General features: G+C 44.6%; 1 protein-coding gene across 1 annotated transcript in view; it reads left to right on the top strand.

The window, feature by feature from the left end:
- LOC140737386 (alpha-soluble NSF attachment protein) overlaps nucleotides 1-16,678 on the top strand; it is a 50,875-nt gene that overhangs the window by 29,423 nt on the left and 4,774 nt on the right. The window contains exons 5-8 of the mRNA XM_073063863.1: nucleotides 1,132-1,209; nucleotides 4,119-4,174; nucleotides 5,620-5,704; nucleotides 10,563-10,667. Coding sequence (XP_072919964.1) covers nucleotides 1,132-1,209; nucleotides 4,119-4,174; nucleotides 5,620-5,704; nucleotides 10,563-10,667 — 324 coding nt within the window. The remainder of the gene's footprint in view (nucleotides 1-1,131; nucleotides 1,210-4,118; nucleotides 4,175-5,619; nucleotides 5,705-10,562; nucleotides 10,668-16,678) is intronic.

Genomic DNA, 16,678 nt, shown 5'->3' with positions numbered 1-16,678 from the left:
GAGACTCCTGGATAGGTAGATGGAGCTTAGAAAAATAGAGGGCTATAGGTGAGCCTAGTAATTTCTAAGGTAGGGACATGTTTGGCACAACTTTGTGGGCCGAAGGGCCGGTATTGTGCTGTAGGTTTTCTATGTTTCTATGTTTTCAGTGTCCAGATAGAGTGGATGTGGAGAGGATGTTTCCCACGGTGAGGGAGTCTAAGACCAGAGGACACAGCCTCAAAATAGTGGGACGTCCTTTTAGAACAGAAATGAGGAGGAATTTCTTTAGCCCGAGAGTGATGAAACTGTGGAATTTGTTGCCACAGGCGGCCAAGTCATTTGACGTATTTAAGTCAGAAGTTGATGGATTCTTGATTGGTCAGAGCATGTAGGGGTACGAGAGAAGGCAGGAAATTAGAGCTGTGAGGGAAAATAGATTAGCCATGATGAAATGGTTGAGCAGAGTCGATGGACCAAATACCTTCATCCTGCTCCTATATTTTATAGTCTTTTGGTCTTAATAGAGTTCTTACCCTGAGATGGGTGGCAGGGTGGAGATGCATCTCTACCAAAGAAGGTGCAAGGTGCTCCTTTCCTCTGCTGGCCTGCAGGTCATCCTTTGAAACCATGGGGTCAAGTAGTGGATGGTCGTATGAGCAGCCGGTGCATATCACAAGTCCTGGTTATGTGACCATTGACATCAGGCAGACAATCTCTGAAGAGAATTGATAATGGCTGGGGTCACCCGTCTTGTAAAGACAAACCACTTCTATAGAAAAGTTTGCCAATAACAATCATGCTCATGGAAAGATAATGACTGCCCATACTTTATGCACATGATGATGATAGTTGTCCTTTTCAATGAAGGAAATGGCTTTGTGACAGCTATTCTGTCAAATTGTCTGACAGTTTTCTAATGGCCACAGTGATGGCTATCCACTGGTCCATTGTGAACAGATTGGCCCATTGAAAGGGCAGTTGTCCTCAATCTTGTTTTTGGATATTTGTTTATTAGAGCTGTAGCCCAACGAGTCCACACCGCACCATAACTCCCATGTGACTAATTATAATGAGGCTAGACTTTGTTGTATTGTGTTCTTTCTATTTTGTAAGTGCTAGTTTATGATTAAAATCTCTCTCTGTATTTAGGGTCGGTTTACAATTGCAGCAAAGCATCATATATCAATAGCAGAAATTTATGAGAGCGAGCTGGTGGACATCGAGAAAGTAAGTGTCCAATAAGCTGCATGTTGTCCTTCGCGTTCCGGGTCCTTTTGCTTTTCCATTCTGCACCTGTGCTGCTTTGATATATTGCTCAGTACAGATGAGAACTGAATTGTTTACTGAAGGGTGGTAGGTGGCATTTGGAGATTGAGCTTGATAACAGGCTCTTCCAGCCCAATCCCCTCCCCCCACCCACCTGATTACACCCATTGACCAATTAACCTACCAACCTGTATGTCTTTGAAATGTGGGAGGGAATTGTAGCAATGGGAGGAAGCCCACACGGTCACGGAGAACATGCGAACTCCTTACAGGGAATTGAACCCGGCTTGCTAGTGCTGTAACAGCACTACACTAACCTCTGTGCTACTGTGCCACCACCACTATGGTAGCAGGAGGTGATTCTGTTTGTCCTGATGCTCTGGGACCACATGGGACCTGCGGCCTCCCTCCCTCCCTGTGTGCCTCTGGGTCTGTTGTGCCAGTGAATGCAACAGTGCAGTCTGAGACGTTCTACCTGAAATCATTACCTTGCAATGTCGGCGACTGTGTGATCGCTCCTCTAATTCGGACATCTGTCTCCAGGTGTTGATGAGGCAGGCTTTGCCCTCTTGACTGGACTGGGGCTACTCTGCCCTGTCCAAGACCGATGCCAGCTGATGCATCTGGTGCTGATCGGTTGTTCGAAAGGTTGAAGTGATAGTATAGCTGTGCTGCTGGTAGATGGGAAATCCAGTGGATTCCAGTCCATTACATTGATGGGTCTGCACTTGCACATAGGCCAGACCAGATAAGAAGTTTTCTCCCCTGAAAAATACCAAAGTTCAAAAAGTAGATTTTTTTTAATTGAAGTATCATGTACTTGGGTGGCAGGCTGGAGATGCATCTCTGCTAAGGGATATGTAAGGCACTCCATCGCTCCGCTAGCCTGCAGGTCATCCTTTGGCAAAGTGTAGCACCTGCTTAGCCCCACCCTCCCCGACAGTCAGGGTCATGTGAAGCCGGTGGTGGATGGTCGTACGAGCAGCTGGTACGCATCACAAGTCCTGGTTATGTGACCACTGACACCAGGCAGACAATCTCTGAAGAGTATTGATAATGGCTGGGGTCACCTATCTTATAAAGACACTGCCCAGAGGCAATGGCAAACCAGTTCTGTAGAAAAACTTGCCAGGAATAGTCATGGTCATGGATAGATGATGATCACCCATACGACATAATGATAGTGATGACCATATAGTTTGTTACCATATACTACTGTGAGATTCATTTTCTTGCAGGTATTTACAAGAAAATAAAGAATACGATAGAATTTATGAAAAACACTACAAACAGCCAATGTGTAAAATAATACTGTGAAATTTGACAATGAGCTTGTAGGTTGTGGAATTGGTTGCAGTAGTCCATTAGTGGCCAATATTTTTCCAGGTTACTTGGGTCTGCACAGAACTGAGGCAGAGGTTGTGGCCTCCTCCAGGCTTTGTGTCTGAGGACCCACTTCTGAGCTACTTCTGTACTTTTACTGTTTGCACAATTTGTTTTATTTCCTCTCTGCACATTGGGTATTTGACGGTTTTCTCTTTTCTACAACTTCTTTTGGTTTCTTTGTTTTTGGCTGCCTCTAGGGAGACAAATCTCATTGTATAATCTATACATACTTCAATAATAAATGTAATTTGAACTTTGTGCAGTTGTAGCCCTAGTCTGCTTTGCTGATCCATTAATTAACTGCTGGGCACTACTGTGTCCTGATCTGGCTTGTTGTTCATAGTATGTACAGTACATGTCACCATATACTATCCTGGGATATATATTTTTTTCAGGCAAAAACAACAAAATCAGTAAAATAAAACTACACATAAAGACTGGCAACCAATGTGCAAAAGACTAATTGTGCAAATAAAAATAGTTAATAATAATACTGAGAACGAATTGTCGAGTCCATGGGTTGAAAGTGGACTTTGTGTGACTCCAGGCTCATCAAAATGTAGTTGACTGTTGAGGGCCTTAATCCAGAGGCATTTGGGGATGAATAATTGAAAACCAGTGATATTCATCTCCTGATGAATCAATAAATGGTGGCAGGATACTGTAGCGTCCGGAGTCACACTTATAGTGCCAGCGATGCAGTTTAGTTCCTGCTGCTGGCTGTAAGGGGTTTGTACATTCTCCCCGCGACTGCGCGGGCTTCCTCCATAGTCCAAAGACGTTCAGGTTAGAAGCTTAGTGATGTAGTGAGTGTGCTCTGTTGGCGCTAGAAGTATGACAGCACTTGCAGACTGCACCTGTAGAGAAGATGACCAAGGACCGACAGAGATGGAGGATCTTCATTGCTGCCCTAAGCACCAGCGGTGTAATGCGCAGTAAGGAAGGAAGTTGTACTTGAAGGTATTGGGCTGCATTCATGAACCACTGCACTCAGAGTGTGAGAATCCCCACAACACTTAGTTTCAGATTTTTTTTACCACATGTACTCAACATACAGTGAAATGTGTTTTGTGTGTTAACACCCAACATACCCAAGAATGTGGTGGGGGCAGCCTGCAAGTGTCGCCACACATTCCAGTGCCAACATAGTATGCCCACAAGGTTCATCTCTGTACGTAGGGTGACAGACAGGAAATGATCGAGTGGTGGTGGTGGGTTAGAGGGAGGAGGTGTTGATCAGCCTTTCTGCTCAGGGAAAATAACTGTTTTTGAAACTGGTGGTCCTGGCATAGGTACTACATAGCCTCCTCCCTGATGGGAGTGAGACAAACAGTCCATGAGCAGAGTGGGTAGGATTCTTCACTATGTTACCGTCATTAATTATCTTTCTGTTCTAATACTCCCTTGTTCCTGCAGAGATTTCCCATTAATGATGTGTCATTTCCCACCTGAGACTCTCATCACGGCATGAATTTATTTTTCAGGCTATAGCACACTATGAACAAGCAGCAGACTACTACAAGGGTGAAGAATCGAACAGGTAAGTAACACTATCACCACTGCTCTATTGTTGGAACCTATTTTCTAACATCTGTAGTGTTTCTCAGTCTCTTGTGATCGCAGTTTGCAAAAATAAGCATTGGAGTCTTATTACTTATGATTTCTAGAACCTAGAGCATTACAGCTCCTTCAGCCCTTTAACCTGCTCTAAGGTCAGTTAACCCGGGGTTCCCAGACTCCTTGCATAATAAAGCTGCAGAAAGCTGTGAACTCAGACTGCTCCATCATGGCCATTGGTCTGTAGTGTCCAGGACATCCTCAAGGAGCAATACTTCAGAAAGTCAGCGTCCAACATTAAGGACCCCTATCACCCAGGTCCTGCCTTGTTCTCATTGCATCCGTCAGTAAGGAGGTACAGGAGCCTGAAGGCACACTCAACGATTCAGACACAGCTTCTTTCCCTCTGCCGTCCGATTTCTGAATGGACATTGAACCTGTCAACACTACCTCACTTCTTTTATTTCAGTTATTTTTGCGCTACTTATTTTAACTGAACTATTTAATATATTTATGTATGTGTGTGTGTGTGTATGTATGTATGTATGTATGTATGTATATATATATATATATATACACACACACATAATTAATTCAGTAAATTTATATTTGTATTTCATATAAATATTTATGGTAAAGTACATGCTGTTCTTATTGTGTATTGCATTGTACTGCTGCTGCAAAAGCAACAAATTTCACTGTGATTGCTGTGATATTGAACCTGATTCTGATATTGGTCCAAGGCATAGAAAAGGTGGTGAATCTCTGGTCTAACTCCTCCCTCCTACATAGCCCTCCATTTTTCTATCATCCGTATGCCTATCTAAGCATTTCTTAAATGCCCTTAATTTATCTGCCTTTACCACCATCACTGGCAAGGCATTTCCACGCACCCACCACTCTCTGTATGTACAAAAAAATGCCTCCGACATCGCCCTGTGCTTTCCTCCAATCACTCTAAAGTTATATTAGCCATATTTGCTCAAGAACCAAAAATGGTGGTGAATTTTGATAGCTCGGCTTGAGGCGTTAGATGTTGTGGTGTTCGCTGAGCGTGGCAATTAGCTTGCAGACGTTTCATCACCAGTCGAGGTTTCATCCTCTGTGTGTAGTTGTTGGCGTTTCTCTCTGGGAGTGTTTGTGTTTATACGGACTCCCGTGCATTGCGTAGGGTGGGAGGCGCTATATAAACACGAGCACTCCCAGAGAGAAACACCAACAACTGTGCACTGAGGATGTCACCTGAACTGGTGATGAAACGTCTGCAAACTGATTGCCAAGGTCGGCAATCACCGTAACATCAAGCTAAGTGTTTCTATTTACTGATTCTTTCCAGCAGATCAGCTTATACAATTCTTGTTTAGGTGCAGAAATCGTGTGGAATGCTCAAGAATATATTAAGCCTACAGATTGTGTTTTGCTCCGCAGTTCTGCGAATAAGTGTTTGCTGAAAGTCGCCACATATGCAGCGCAGCTGGAGCAGTATCCCAAAGCCATTGAAATATATGAGCAGGTGAGTGAGTGGTTTGAAGTTTCCTGTCATTCGTGTATGCAGGTAAACAAAGCGGCGTTCCTCTGAGGCCAAGGTGTGAAACATAGTGCATACAGTATGTGCTGTGTGTGACTGTATAGTTACAATCCAGCACCATTCATCTGATTACTCTTTGTTTCTCCCTCTGTTTCATGTTGGAAACTGACACCAAGCAATTTTCAGATGGCTACTACAGTGATCTGGTGAATATAAGACCATAAGATCTAGGAACATTTTAGGCCATTTGGCCCATTAAGTCTGCTCAACCATTTCATCATTGATGATCCATTTTCCCTCAGCCTCAATATCCTGCCTTCTCCCCATATCCCTTCATTCCCTGACTAATCAAGAATCTATCAACCTTTGCCTTAAGTATGCTCAATGACTTGTCTCCACAGCCATCTGTGGAATTCGTTGCCACAGGAACCAAGGGGGGGAGGGGATATGAATGCTTGCTGTGTAGCTTCTTGCCAGCTCCCCAAGCATGGTTGCCATCTTCTGAAATAGAAACTAGTGAAGGGTTTAAACAAGGTCAGTAGTTGGGTGGGTGGTGGAGGAAAGAGGATCAAATGCCCTGAACTGTCTTTGACCTACCTTCCCTTTTGCTTTCCAAATTTCAGAGTTAATTTCTTGTATTTCTTCCAATCAGCCAATCATGTAGCTGGGCTTCGGCCCTCTCTTCCCCCCCCCCCCCCCCCCCCAATTCCTGATGAAGGGTCTCGGCCCGAAACGTTGGCTACTCTTTTCTCACAGGTGCTGCCTGACCTGCTGAGTTCTTCCAGCGTTGTGTACGTATTCTGTGATCCACAGCATCTGCAGTTGTATTTTTGTGTTTTCACTTAGATCACATTTCTTCCCCATTCTGGTGTTTGGTCTGACAATTAACTGAACCTCTTGCCATGTCTGCATGCTTTTATGCATTGAGTTGCTGCTACATGATTGGCTGATTAGATATTTGCATGGATGAGCAAGAGTACCTAATAAAGTGGCCACTGAGTGTAAGATTCGATCCTATCATGGTGCTTCAGAGAAGTCATAGTGGGCAAGGCCCAATCTCTTTTCCTAAATTACATCAGTGAGCTAGATTCTTAAGACTAGTAGTTTCAATCACCATGACTGACGTCAGCTATTCATTCATTAGTCCAGCCTGTTTTACCAGTCCAGTAACATGGTTCCTATCCTGCTGTTCCTTGTTTGTGTTGAGTGTTGGTTTCCTCAAAGTAATTGTTGATCTTTCATTGGTGTCCTTGTACTCTGCCCCTCCCCCACACTGTTTCCAGTTTCCTCTTGTTTTTTGTTGCATGGCTGACTAGCCATTCCTTGGTACCTTTCATACATTCAGTGACCACTTTATTAGGAATACCTGCTCATTAGTGCAACTGTCTGATCAGCCGATCATGTGGAAGCAATTCAATGCATAAAAACATGCAGACAGAGTCAAGAGGTTCAGTTGCAAACACGAGGAAATCTGCAGATGCTGGAAATTCAAGCAACTCACACAAAATGCTGGTAGAACGCAGCAGGCCAGGCAGCATCTATAGGGAGAAGCACTGTCGACGTTTCGGGCCGAGACCCTTCGTCAGGACTAACTGAAAGGAAAGATAGTAAGAGATTTGAAAGTAGGAGGGAGAGAGGAAAATGTGAAATGATAGGAGAAGACAGGAGGGGGGTGGGGTGAAGCTGAGAGCCAGAAAGGTGATTGGCGAAAGGGATACAGAGCTGGAGAAGGGAAAAAAGGGAGGGGGGAAGAAAACAAAAACAAAAAAAAACTAAATATATTAGGGATGGGGTAAGAAGGGGAGGAGGGGCATTAACGGAAGTTAGAGAAGTCAATGTTCATGCCATCAGGTTGGAGGCTACCCAGCCGGTATATAAGGTGGTGTTCCTCCAACCTGGGTGTGGCTTCATCTTGACAGTAGAGGAGGCCATGGATAGACATATCAGAATGGGAATGGGACGTGGAATTAAAATGTGTGGCCACTGGGAGATGCTGCTTTCTCTGGCGGACAGAGCATAGGCGTTCAGCGAAACGGTCTCCCAGTCTGCGTCGGGTCTCACCAATATATAAAAGGCCACACCGGGAGCACTGGACGCAGTATACCACACCAGCCGACTCACAGGTGAAGTGTCGCCTCACCTGGAAGGACAGTCTGGGGCCCTGAATGGTGGTGAGGGAGGAAGTGTAAGGGCAGGTGTAGCACTTGTTCCGCTTACAAGGATAAGTGCCAGGAGGGAGATCAGTGGGAAGGGATGGGGGAGATGAATGGACAAGGGAGTCACGTAGGGAGCGATCCCTGCGGAAAGCAGAAAGGGGCGGGGGAGGGAAAGATGTGCTTGGTAGTGTGATCCCGTTGGAGGTGGTGGAAGTTACGGAGAATTATACGTTGGACCTGGAGGCTGGTGGGGTGGTAGGTGAGGACAAGGGGGACCCTATCCCTAGTGGGGTGGTGGGCGGATGGGGTGAGGGCAGATGTACGGGAAATGGGACAGAAGCGTTTGAGAGCAGAGTTGATGGTGGAAGAAGGGAAGCCCCTTTGTTTAAAAAAGGAAGACATCTCCTTCTTCCTGGAATGAAAAGCCTCATCCTGAGAGCAGATGCGATGGAGACGGAGGAATTGTGAGAAGGGGATAGCATTTTTGCAAGAGACAGGGTGGGAAGGGGAATAGTCCAGGTAGCTGTGAGAGTCTGTAGGCTTATAGTAGATATCAGTAGATAAGCCGTCTCCAGAGATGTTGGAAATGGACCAGGTAAATTTGAGGGCAGGGTGAAAGTTGGAGGCAAAGTTAATGAAGTCAACAAGGTTCAGTTGTTCAGACTAAATATCAGAATGGGGGGAAAATGTAATTGAAGTGTCTGATAGTGGAATGATTGTTGGACTGCTGTAGATCTCCTGGAATTTCCATGCACAACAGTCTCTAGTGTTTACAGAGAATGATGTGAGGGAAAAAAAATCCAGTGAGAGGCAGTTCTGTGGGTGAAAACGCCTTGTTAATGAGAGCCGTCAGAGAAGAATAGCCAGACTGGTTCACACAGACCATAAGAGATAAGACCAGAATTAGGCTACTCAGCCCATCGAGTCTGCTCCATCATTCCATCATGGCTGATCCCGGATCCCACTCAACCCCATAAGCCTGCCTTATCGCCATATCCTTTGAGGCCCTGATTGATCAGGAAACTATCAACTTCCGCCTTAAATATACCCATGGACTTGACCTCTACTGTAGTCTGTGGCAAAGCATTCCGCAGATTCACCGCTCTTGGGCTAAAAAAATTCCTCCTTCCTTCCGTTCTAAAAGGTTGCCCCTCAGTTTTGAGGCTGTACCCTCTAGTTCTGGATACCCCCACCACAGGAAACATCCTCTCCATGTCCACCCTGTCTGGTCCGTCCAACATTCGGTAGGTTTCAGTAGGATCCCCCGCATTCTTCTAAGTTCCAGTGAGTACAGACCCAAAGCTGCCAATGTTAACCCCTTCATTCCCAGAATCATCCTCATGAACCTTCTCTGAATTCTCTTCAATGACTACACATCCTTTCTGAGGTATGGGGCCCAAAACTGTTGACAATACTCCAAGTGCAGCCTGACTAGTGTCTTATAAAGCCACTGCATTATCTTCTTGCTTTTATTTCTATTCCCCTTGAAGTAAATGGCAACATTGCCTTTACCACAGGCTCAACCTGTAAATTAACCTACTGGGAGTCTTGCATGAAGACCAAGTCCCTCTGCACCTCTGATGTTTGAACCTTCTCCCCACTTAAATAATAGTCCGCACTATAGTTCCTTTTACCGAAATGCATGATCATACATTTCACTTCCCAACACCTTATTCCATCTGTCATTTTTTTACCCATATTTCCAATTTGTCTAAGTCCTGCTGCAATCACATTATCTACCCCTCCACCTATTTTTGTATCATCTGCAAACTTTGCCACAAAGCCATCGATTTCATTATCCAAGTCACTGACAAACAATGTGAAAAGTAGCGATCTCAAAACTGACCCCTGAGGAACAACACTAGTCACTGGCAGCCAACGAAAAGGCCCCCTTTATTCCCAATGGCTGCCTCCTGCCTGTCAGCTGTTCCTCTATCCATGCCAGCGTCTTTCCTGGTATGCCATAGGATTTTATCTTGTTAAGCAGCCTTATCGAATGGCTTCTGGAAGTCCAAGTAAATTACATCCATTGCCTCTCCTTTGTCCACCCTGCTTGTTACTTCCTTGAAGAACTCTAACAGATTTGTCAGGCAAGATTTCCCTGTGCAGAAACCATGCTGACTTTGACTTAATTTAGTCTCCAAGTATCCTGAAAGCACCTCCTCAGTAATAGACTCCCAACACTTTCCCAACCACTGAGGTTAAGATAACTGGCCTATAATTTCCTTTCTTTTAGCTTCTTCACTTCTTAAAGTGTGGAGTGACATTTGCAATCTTCCAGTTCTTCAGGACCATGCCAGAATCAAGTGATTCTTAAAAGATCATGAACAATGCATCCATTATCTCTTTAGCAACCTTTCTCAAGACTCTGGGATGTAGTCCATCTGGTCCAGGTGACTTAACCAGCTTAAGACCATAAAGTTTGCCCAGCACTTTTTGCTTTGTAATAACAGTGGCCCTGACACCAGCCGACATAGCTCTCTAGGTCATTGGGACACACAAGCCTCCAAACCCAATGACAAGGTTGTGGTCCTCTTGGAGGTCTGTCTTTTTCCCGTAACCTATGACGCCTGACTAATCAAGAACATGTCAACTGGACTACCTTTAATGCTTGTTGTTTTTGTTTACAATTCACATCAATTTAGTGCCTAATTCCTTTTGTGACTTTGTGTTTCTGTTCACCACAGGTAGGCACGAATGCCATGGACAGCCCACTGCTCAAGTACAGTGCAAAAGAATACTTCTTCAAAGCAGCGCTCTGCCATTTCTGTGTCGACATGCTAAATGCCAAGGTACGAGTCCTGGAAAGGTCCCGTCTGCTTGCGGTGGCACAGTTCATAGATCCGCTGTCTCTCAGCTTCTGCTGCCTGCAGCCCTCGGCTTCACTCGAGACAGCATGGTGGTGCAGTGGTTGCAATCAGGGCTCAATTCCCACTGCTGTCCCTAAGGAATCAGAATCAGTTCTCCACAGGAAGGCGAGGTCATTGTGCAGGCACAGGTACCAAATACCAGTGTCAGTGCTTTTGAAAGATATAAAAGGTGCAAGGAGAGAGAGTTTTATCCTAGGCTAGGTCATGGCTGGTGATTCTTGCTGAGACAGGGAACAGTACATCAAGCAAGTCAGAGTATGTCAAATCGGAGTTGGACTTAGAGAAGAAAATGTTCCTGGATCGTTCTTCCGGTGACGCGTGGGTTTCTTCCTACGTTCCAAAGACATGCGGATTAAAGTTAGTAACTTGTGGCCCTGCTATGTCGGTGCCAAACTCCTGCGGTCTGCCCCCAGCACGATCCTGGGACTGTTGGTTATTGATGCAGCTTGCGTATTTGGCTGTTTCCCTGTACATGTGACAAATAGAATTTCTGGCCTCTGGTGCTGACTGTGGAGTTTGCAGGTTTTCTGTGATTGTGTTGGGTTTCATCTGTGTGATATCGTCTCCTCCCACTCCTATAGGCATTAATTAGCCTCTGTAAGTGGCAAAATTAATGGAGGTTGATACGCAGAGAGATCTTGGGGTTCAAGTTCATGGCTCCATGAAGGTGGCTACACAGGTTGAAAGGGTGGTTGAGAAGCTTATGGAATGCTTGCTTTTCTTGGTTGAGGCATTGAGTTCAAAAGTCAAGAGGTTATGTTCAATGGTTCAATTTATACAGTAAACAACCTGAAACTCTTCGCAAACATATACCAAACAGATAGAGGGGGGAAAAAAAACAAAGTATGAATAAGTAAAAAGGTTAGAACTCCAAAAACCCCCCTTCCCCCACCCACGTACAGGCAGCAGCCCCCCCCCCCCCCACCCAGTATGCTAGCAATGGCAAAGCTCCCAGAGTCCATCCCAACACTTCAACATCACTGTCTCCCCCGTCTAACATGTTGCATGTTGCTACTTTATAAGACTCTGGTTAGGCCACGTCTGCAGAATCGCATGTAGTTCTGGTTGCCTCACTATAGGAAGGATGGTGAAACTTTGGAGAGGGCGCAGAAGAGGTTTACCAGGATGCTACCTGGTTTAGAGGGCACGTGCTATCACGAGAGGCTGGATAAACTTGGGTTGTTTTCTTTGGAGTAGTGAAGATGGAGAGGAGATCTGATAGAGGTTTACAAGGTCATGAGAGGCATAGATAGATTGGACAGGGAGTTTCTGTTTCTCAGGGTTGAAATATCTAATACCAGAGGGCATGCATTGAAGGTGTGAGGGGGTAGGATCGAGGGGATGTGAGGGGTAGGTATTTTTACTCAGAGAGTGGTGTATGCCTGGTATGGTGGTAGAGGCAAATACATTGGAGGCTTTTAAGAAATGTTGAGATAGTCACATGGATGTGAGGAAGATGGAGGGAATGGACACGGTGTAGGGAGGAGGGATTAGTGTGTGGGTGCACAGTATTGTGGGCTGGAGGACCTGTTCCTGGGCTGTTCTGTTGTACGTTCTATGTCTGAGAGTACACCGGAGATTGGTATAGATTGGTGTTTGATAGTCACTGTGGACTTGGTGTTTATGACTCTAGGATTAATTTCTACCTGAGAGAGTTGGGACTGATTCAATGGCAGTAGTCTGTGTGGATTTTAATGGTGGCAAATGCACAACATGCTGCACCTCTGGAATTTAAGTGAGATTTGACTAGAGATGCTAATTACAAGATGTAGGTGTTTCTGGCAAGGGCAGGATTTGTTGATGAATCCACTGCAGTTAAATGAATCTACGGGCATCCTGTTGCAGCTCCATAAAATCTGAATAAGACCGTATTTGGAGTATTGTGGTCAGGTCAGGTCGCTCGTTATAATGCTGTAATGTGAACAAAGTCATCAGAAAATGACTGAAGCTCATGGATACTGAAGTGTAGTGGTTTATTCAACCAAAACGAGCAGCAGGCATCATATTGAGACCCTTTCGGAGGAAGAGGCCTGTTTGACCCAACATGACATGACATTTTATATGCTGCAGATCAAAGAACAGTTCTATATTTTAACCTCGAGGGTAGAAACTTCTGGATTGCTGCCTCCGGTGAGGGTAGAAACAGGATGATTTGCCAGATTGATGTGTGGCTGAGAAGCTGGTGCAGGAAGCAGGGCTTCAGAACGTGGATCATTGGGATCTCTCCCGGTGGATGTATGACCTTTTCGAAAGTGATGGGTTGCACCTGAACCCAAGGGAGGGGGGGGGGGGCAGGTTTGTTAGAGCTGTTGGAGAGAGTTTAAACAACTTGGCAGGGGGGTGGGAACCGGCGTGAAGGGACTTGGGGTAGGATGGATGGTAAAAAAGCAAAGATAGCATGCAGTCAGACTGTCAGGAAGGAAAGACAGATGATAGGACATAACTGCAGCCAGCAGGGTGAGTACCAGTGTACTACGGATGCAGAATCAAAAAAGCTGTCAAATAAAATGCACAAAGTGTGATAGCTCGATGCATGGAGTATAAGAAATAAGGTGGGTAATGTTCTTGCACTTTTACAGATTGACAGGTGTGATGTTGTGACCATCACTAAATCACGGCTGAAGGATGGTTGTAGTTTGTATCGGAGGGATAGGAAAGTAGTCGGGGTGGTGTGGCTCTGCTGGGAAAGAATGGCATCACATCAGTAGGAAGATAAGACAGGATCAGAACATATTGAATCATTGTGGGTTGGGTAGAAGGATCCTGATGGCAGTTTTATACAGGGCTCCCAACAATAGCTGCGATGTGGACCCCTGATTACAATGGAAATAGAAAAGCAGTGTCAAAAAGGCAAATTTATGATAGTCATGGGAGATTTCAACATACAGGTCGATCGGGGGAAATCAAGTTGGTAACTATATAAGAGAGTGAGTTTGTTGAATGCCTACGAGATGGCTTTTTAGAGCAGTTTGTTGTTGAGCATACTAGAGGATCAGCTATACTGGATTGGGTGTTGTGTGATGAACTGGAGGTGATTAGGGAGCTTAAGGTAAAAAAAAACCCTCAGGAGGCAGTGTGCTCAATATGATTGAGTTCAGCTTGAAATTTGAGAGGGAGAAAGTAAAGTCTGATGTAGCAGTATCTCAGTGGAGTAAAGGAAATTACAGTGGTATGAGAGAGGAGCTGGCCAAAGTAAACTGGAAGGAGCTGCTGACAGGGATGACAGCAGAACAGCAGTGGTGTGAGTTCCTGGAAAAATGAGGAAGGTGCAGAACATGTGCATTCCAAAAGCAACAAAATGCTCAAATGGCAAAATAGTACAATTGTGGTTGACAAGGGAAGTCAAAGCTAATTTAAAGGGTAAAGAGAGGGCATAGAACAAAGCAAAAATTAGCGGGAAGATTGAGGATTGGGAAGTTTTGTAAAAACCTACAGAGAGCAACTAAAAGAATCATTGGGAGGGAAAAGATGCAATATGAAAGCAAGCTAGCAAACAATATCAAAGTGGACAGTAAAAGCATTTTTAAGTATGTAAAATAAGTAAGAGATGAAAGTGGATATAGGACTGCTTGAAAATAATAAATGGAAATAATACTGGAGGATGAGGAGATGGCAGATGAACTAAATGAGTTATTTTGCATCAGTCTTCACTGTGGAAGACATTAGCAGTGTGACAGATGTTGTAGGGCAGGGATTCCCAACCTGGGGTCCACGCACCCCTTGGTTAATGGTAGAGGTCCATGGCATTAAGAAGGTTGGGAACCCCTGTTGTAGGGTGTGAAGGAAGAGAAGTGGGTGCAGTTACTATTACAAGGGAGAAGGTGCTCAAAAAGCTGAAAGATCTAAGGGTGCATCAGTCACTCGGAATAGATGAACTGCACCCAAGGGTTCTGAAAGAGGTAACGGTAGAGATTGTGGTGGCATGAGTAATGTTCTTTCAAAGATCATTGGACTCTGGCATTTTTGCAAATGTCACTCCACTCTTTAAGAAAGGAGAAAGGCAGCAGGAAGGAAATTATAGACTCATTAGCCTGACCTCAGTGGGTGGGAAGATATTGGAGTCAATTGTTAAGGATGAGGTTATGGAGTACTTGGTGACAGGACAAGATAGGACAAAGTCAGCATGGTTTCCTCAAGGAAAAGTCTTGCCTTATGAACCCGTTGGAATTCTTTGAGGAGATTATAAGGAGGATAGATAAAGGGGATGTAGTCGATGTTGTATATTTGGACTTTCAGAAGGCCTTTGACAAGGCGCCACACATGAGGCTGCTTACCAAGTTAAGAGCCCGTGGTATTACAGGAAAGTTACTGACATGGTTAGAGTATTGGCTGATTGGTAGGAGGCAGTGAGTGGGAATAAAACAATTCTTTTCTGGTTGGCTGCCAGTGATTAGTGGGGTTCCACAGGGGTCAGTATTTGGACTGCTTTTTTTAATACTGTATATTAGTGATTTAGATGATGAGAATAGATGGCCTTGCTGCCAGTTTTGCAGATGTTACAAAGATTGGTGGAAGGGCAGGTCATGTTGAGGAAACAGGTGGCTGCAGAAGGACTTAAACAGATTAGGAGAATGAGGACGAAAGCAGCAAATGAAATACAATGTAGGAAAATGCATGGTCATGCTCTTTGGTAGAAATAAATGTGTGGACTATTTTCTGAATGGGAAGAAAATCCAAAAATCTGAGAACACCCTAAAGGTTAACTTGCAGGTAGAGTCAGTGGTGAGGAAGGCAAATGCAATGTTAGTATTCATTACAAGAGGTCTGAAATACAAAAGCAGAGATGTGAAGCTGAGGCTTTATAAGGCACTGGTGAGGCCTCACCTTGAGTATTATGAACAGTTTTGGGCTCCTCATCTAAGAGAAGATGTGCTAGCGTTGGAGAGGGTTCAGAGGACATTCACAAGGATGATTCTGGGAATGAAAGGGTTATCTTATGAAGAACGTTTGATGGCTCTGGCTCTGTACTCACTGGAATTCAGAAGGATGGGGGGGATCTCATTGAAACCTTTTGAATGTTGAAAGGCCTAGACAGAGTAGATGTGGAAAGGATGTTTCCCAAGGTGGGGGAATCTAAAACAAGAGGGCACAGCCTCAGATAGACGGGTGTCCATTTAAAACAGAGATGCAGATAAATCCCTTTTGCCAGAGGATGGTGAATTTGTTGCCACAGGCAGCTCTGGAAGCCAGGTCGATGGGTGTATTTAAGACGGAGAGGTTCTTGATTGGACATGGCATCAACATTTACAGGGAGAAGGCTGGAGAGGTGGGACTGAGGAGGGGAAAAAAGGTTCGGCCATGATTCAGCAGACTTGATGGGCCAAATGTCCTAATTCTGCTCCTCTGTCTTATGGTCTTGTATATTAACAATGAATCTACAATGCTTCCTTTGAATTAAATAAAATTTTCACACCTACTTAGCACTCATGCTCCAGACACCTAAAATGAATGTTAATCAGCATTGTTTGGTTTTTCAAGTATCTCCTACACACAGCTCCAGCAACTTCTTGTCCAGAGCTGTATTTGAAATTTAATCTACAATCCACTTTCAGGTCTAAAGATGGGTTGTTGAAGTTAATATTTTGCTTTGTACTCCGTCCAGAATATGTCCTAACAATAGGAAGGATGTGGAAGCTTTAGAGAGGGTGCAGAGGAGATTTATAAGGATGCTGCCTAGGTTGGAGAGCATGTCATAGGAGAATAGGTTGAGCAAAATAGGGATTTTCTCTTTGGAGCAAAGGAGGATGAGAAGTGATTTGATAGAGATGTAGAAGATGCTAAGAGGCAGAATTTCAGTAGACAACCAGGGAGGGACCTTTCCCCCCCAGGGTGGAAAGGGCTAATGAAAGTGGGTGTAACTTTAAGCCATTTGGAGGAAATTATAGGGGAAAGTCAGAGGTTTTTTTTTAAACACAGTGGAGGGTGCTCGGAAT

This window comes from Hemitrygon akajei, chromosome 12 (genome assembly GCF_048418815.1).
Source record: "Hemitrygon akajei chromosome 12, sHemAka1.3, whole genome shotgun sequence".
Lineage (NCBI taxonomy): Eukaryota > Metazoa > Chordata > Chondrichthyes > Myliobatiformes > Dasyatidae > Hemitrygon > Hemitrygon akajei.
This window is presented reverse-complemented; position numbering and strand designations above follow the sequence as displayed.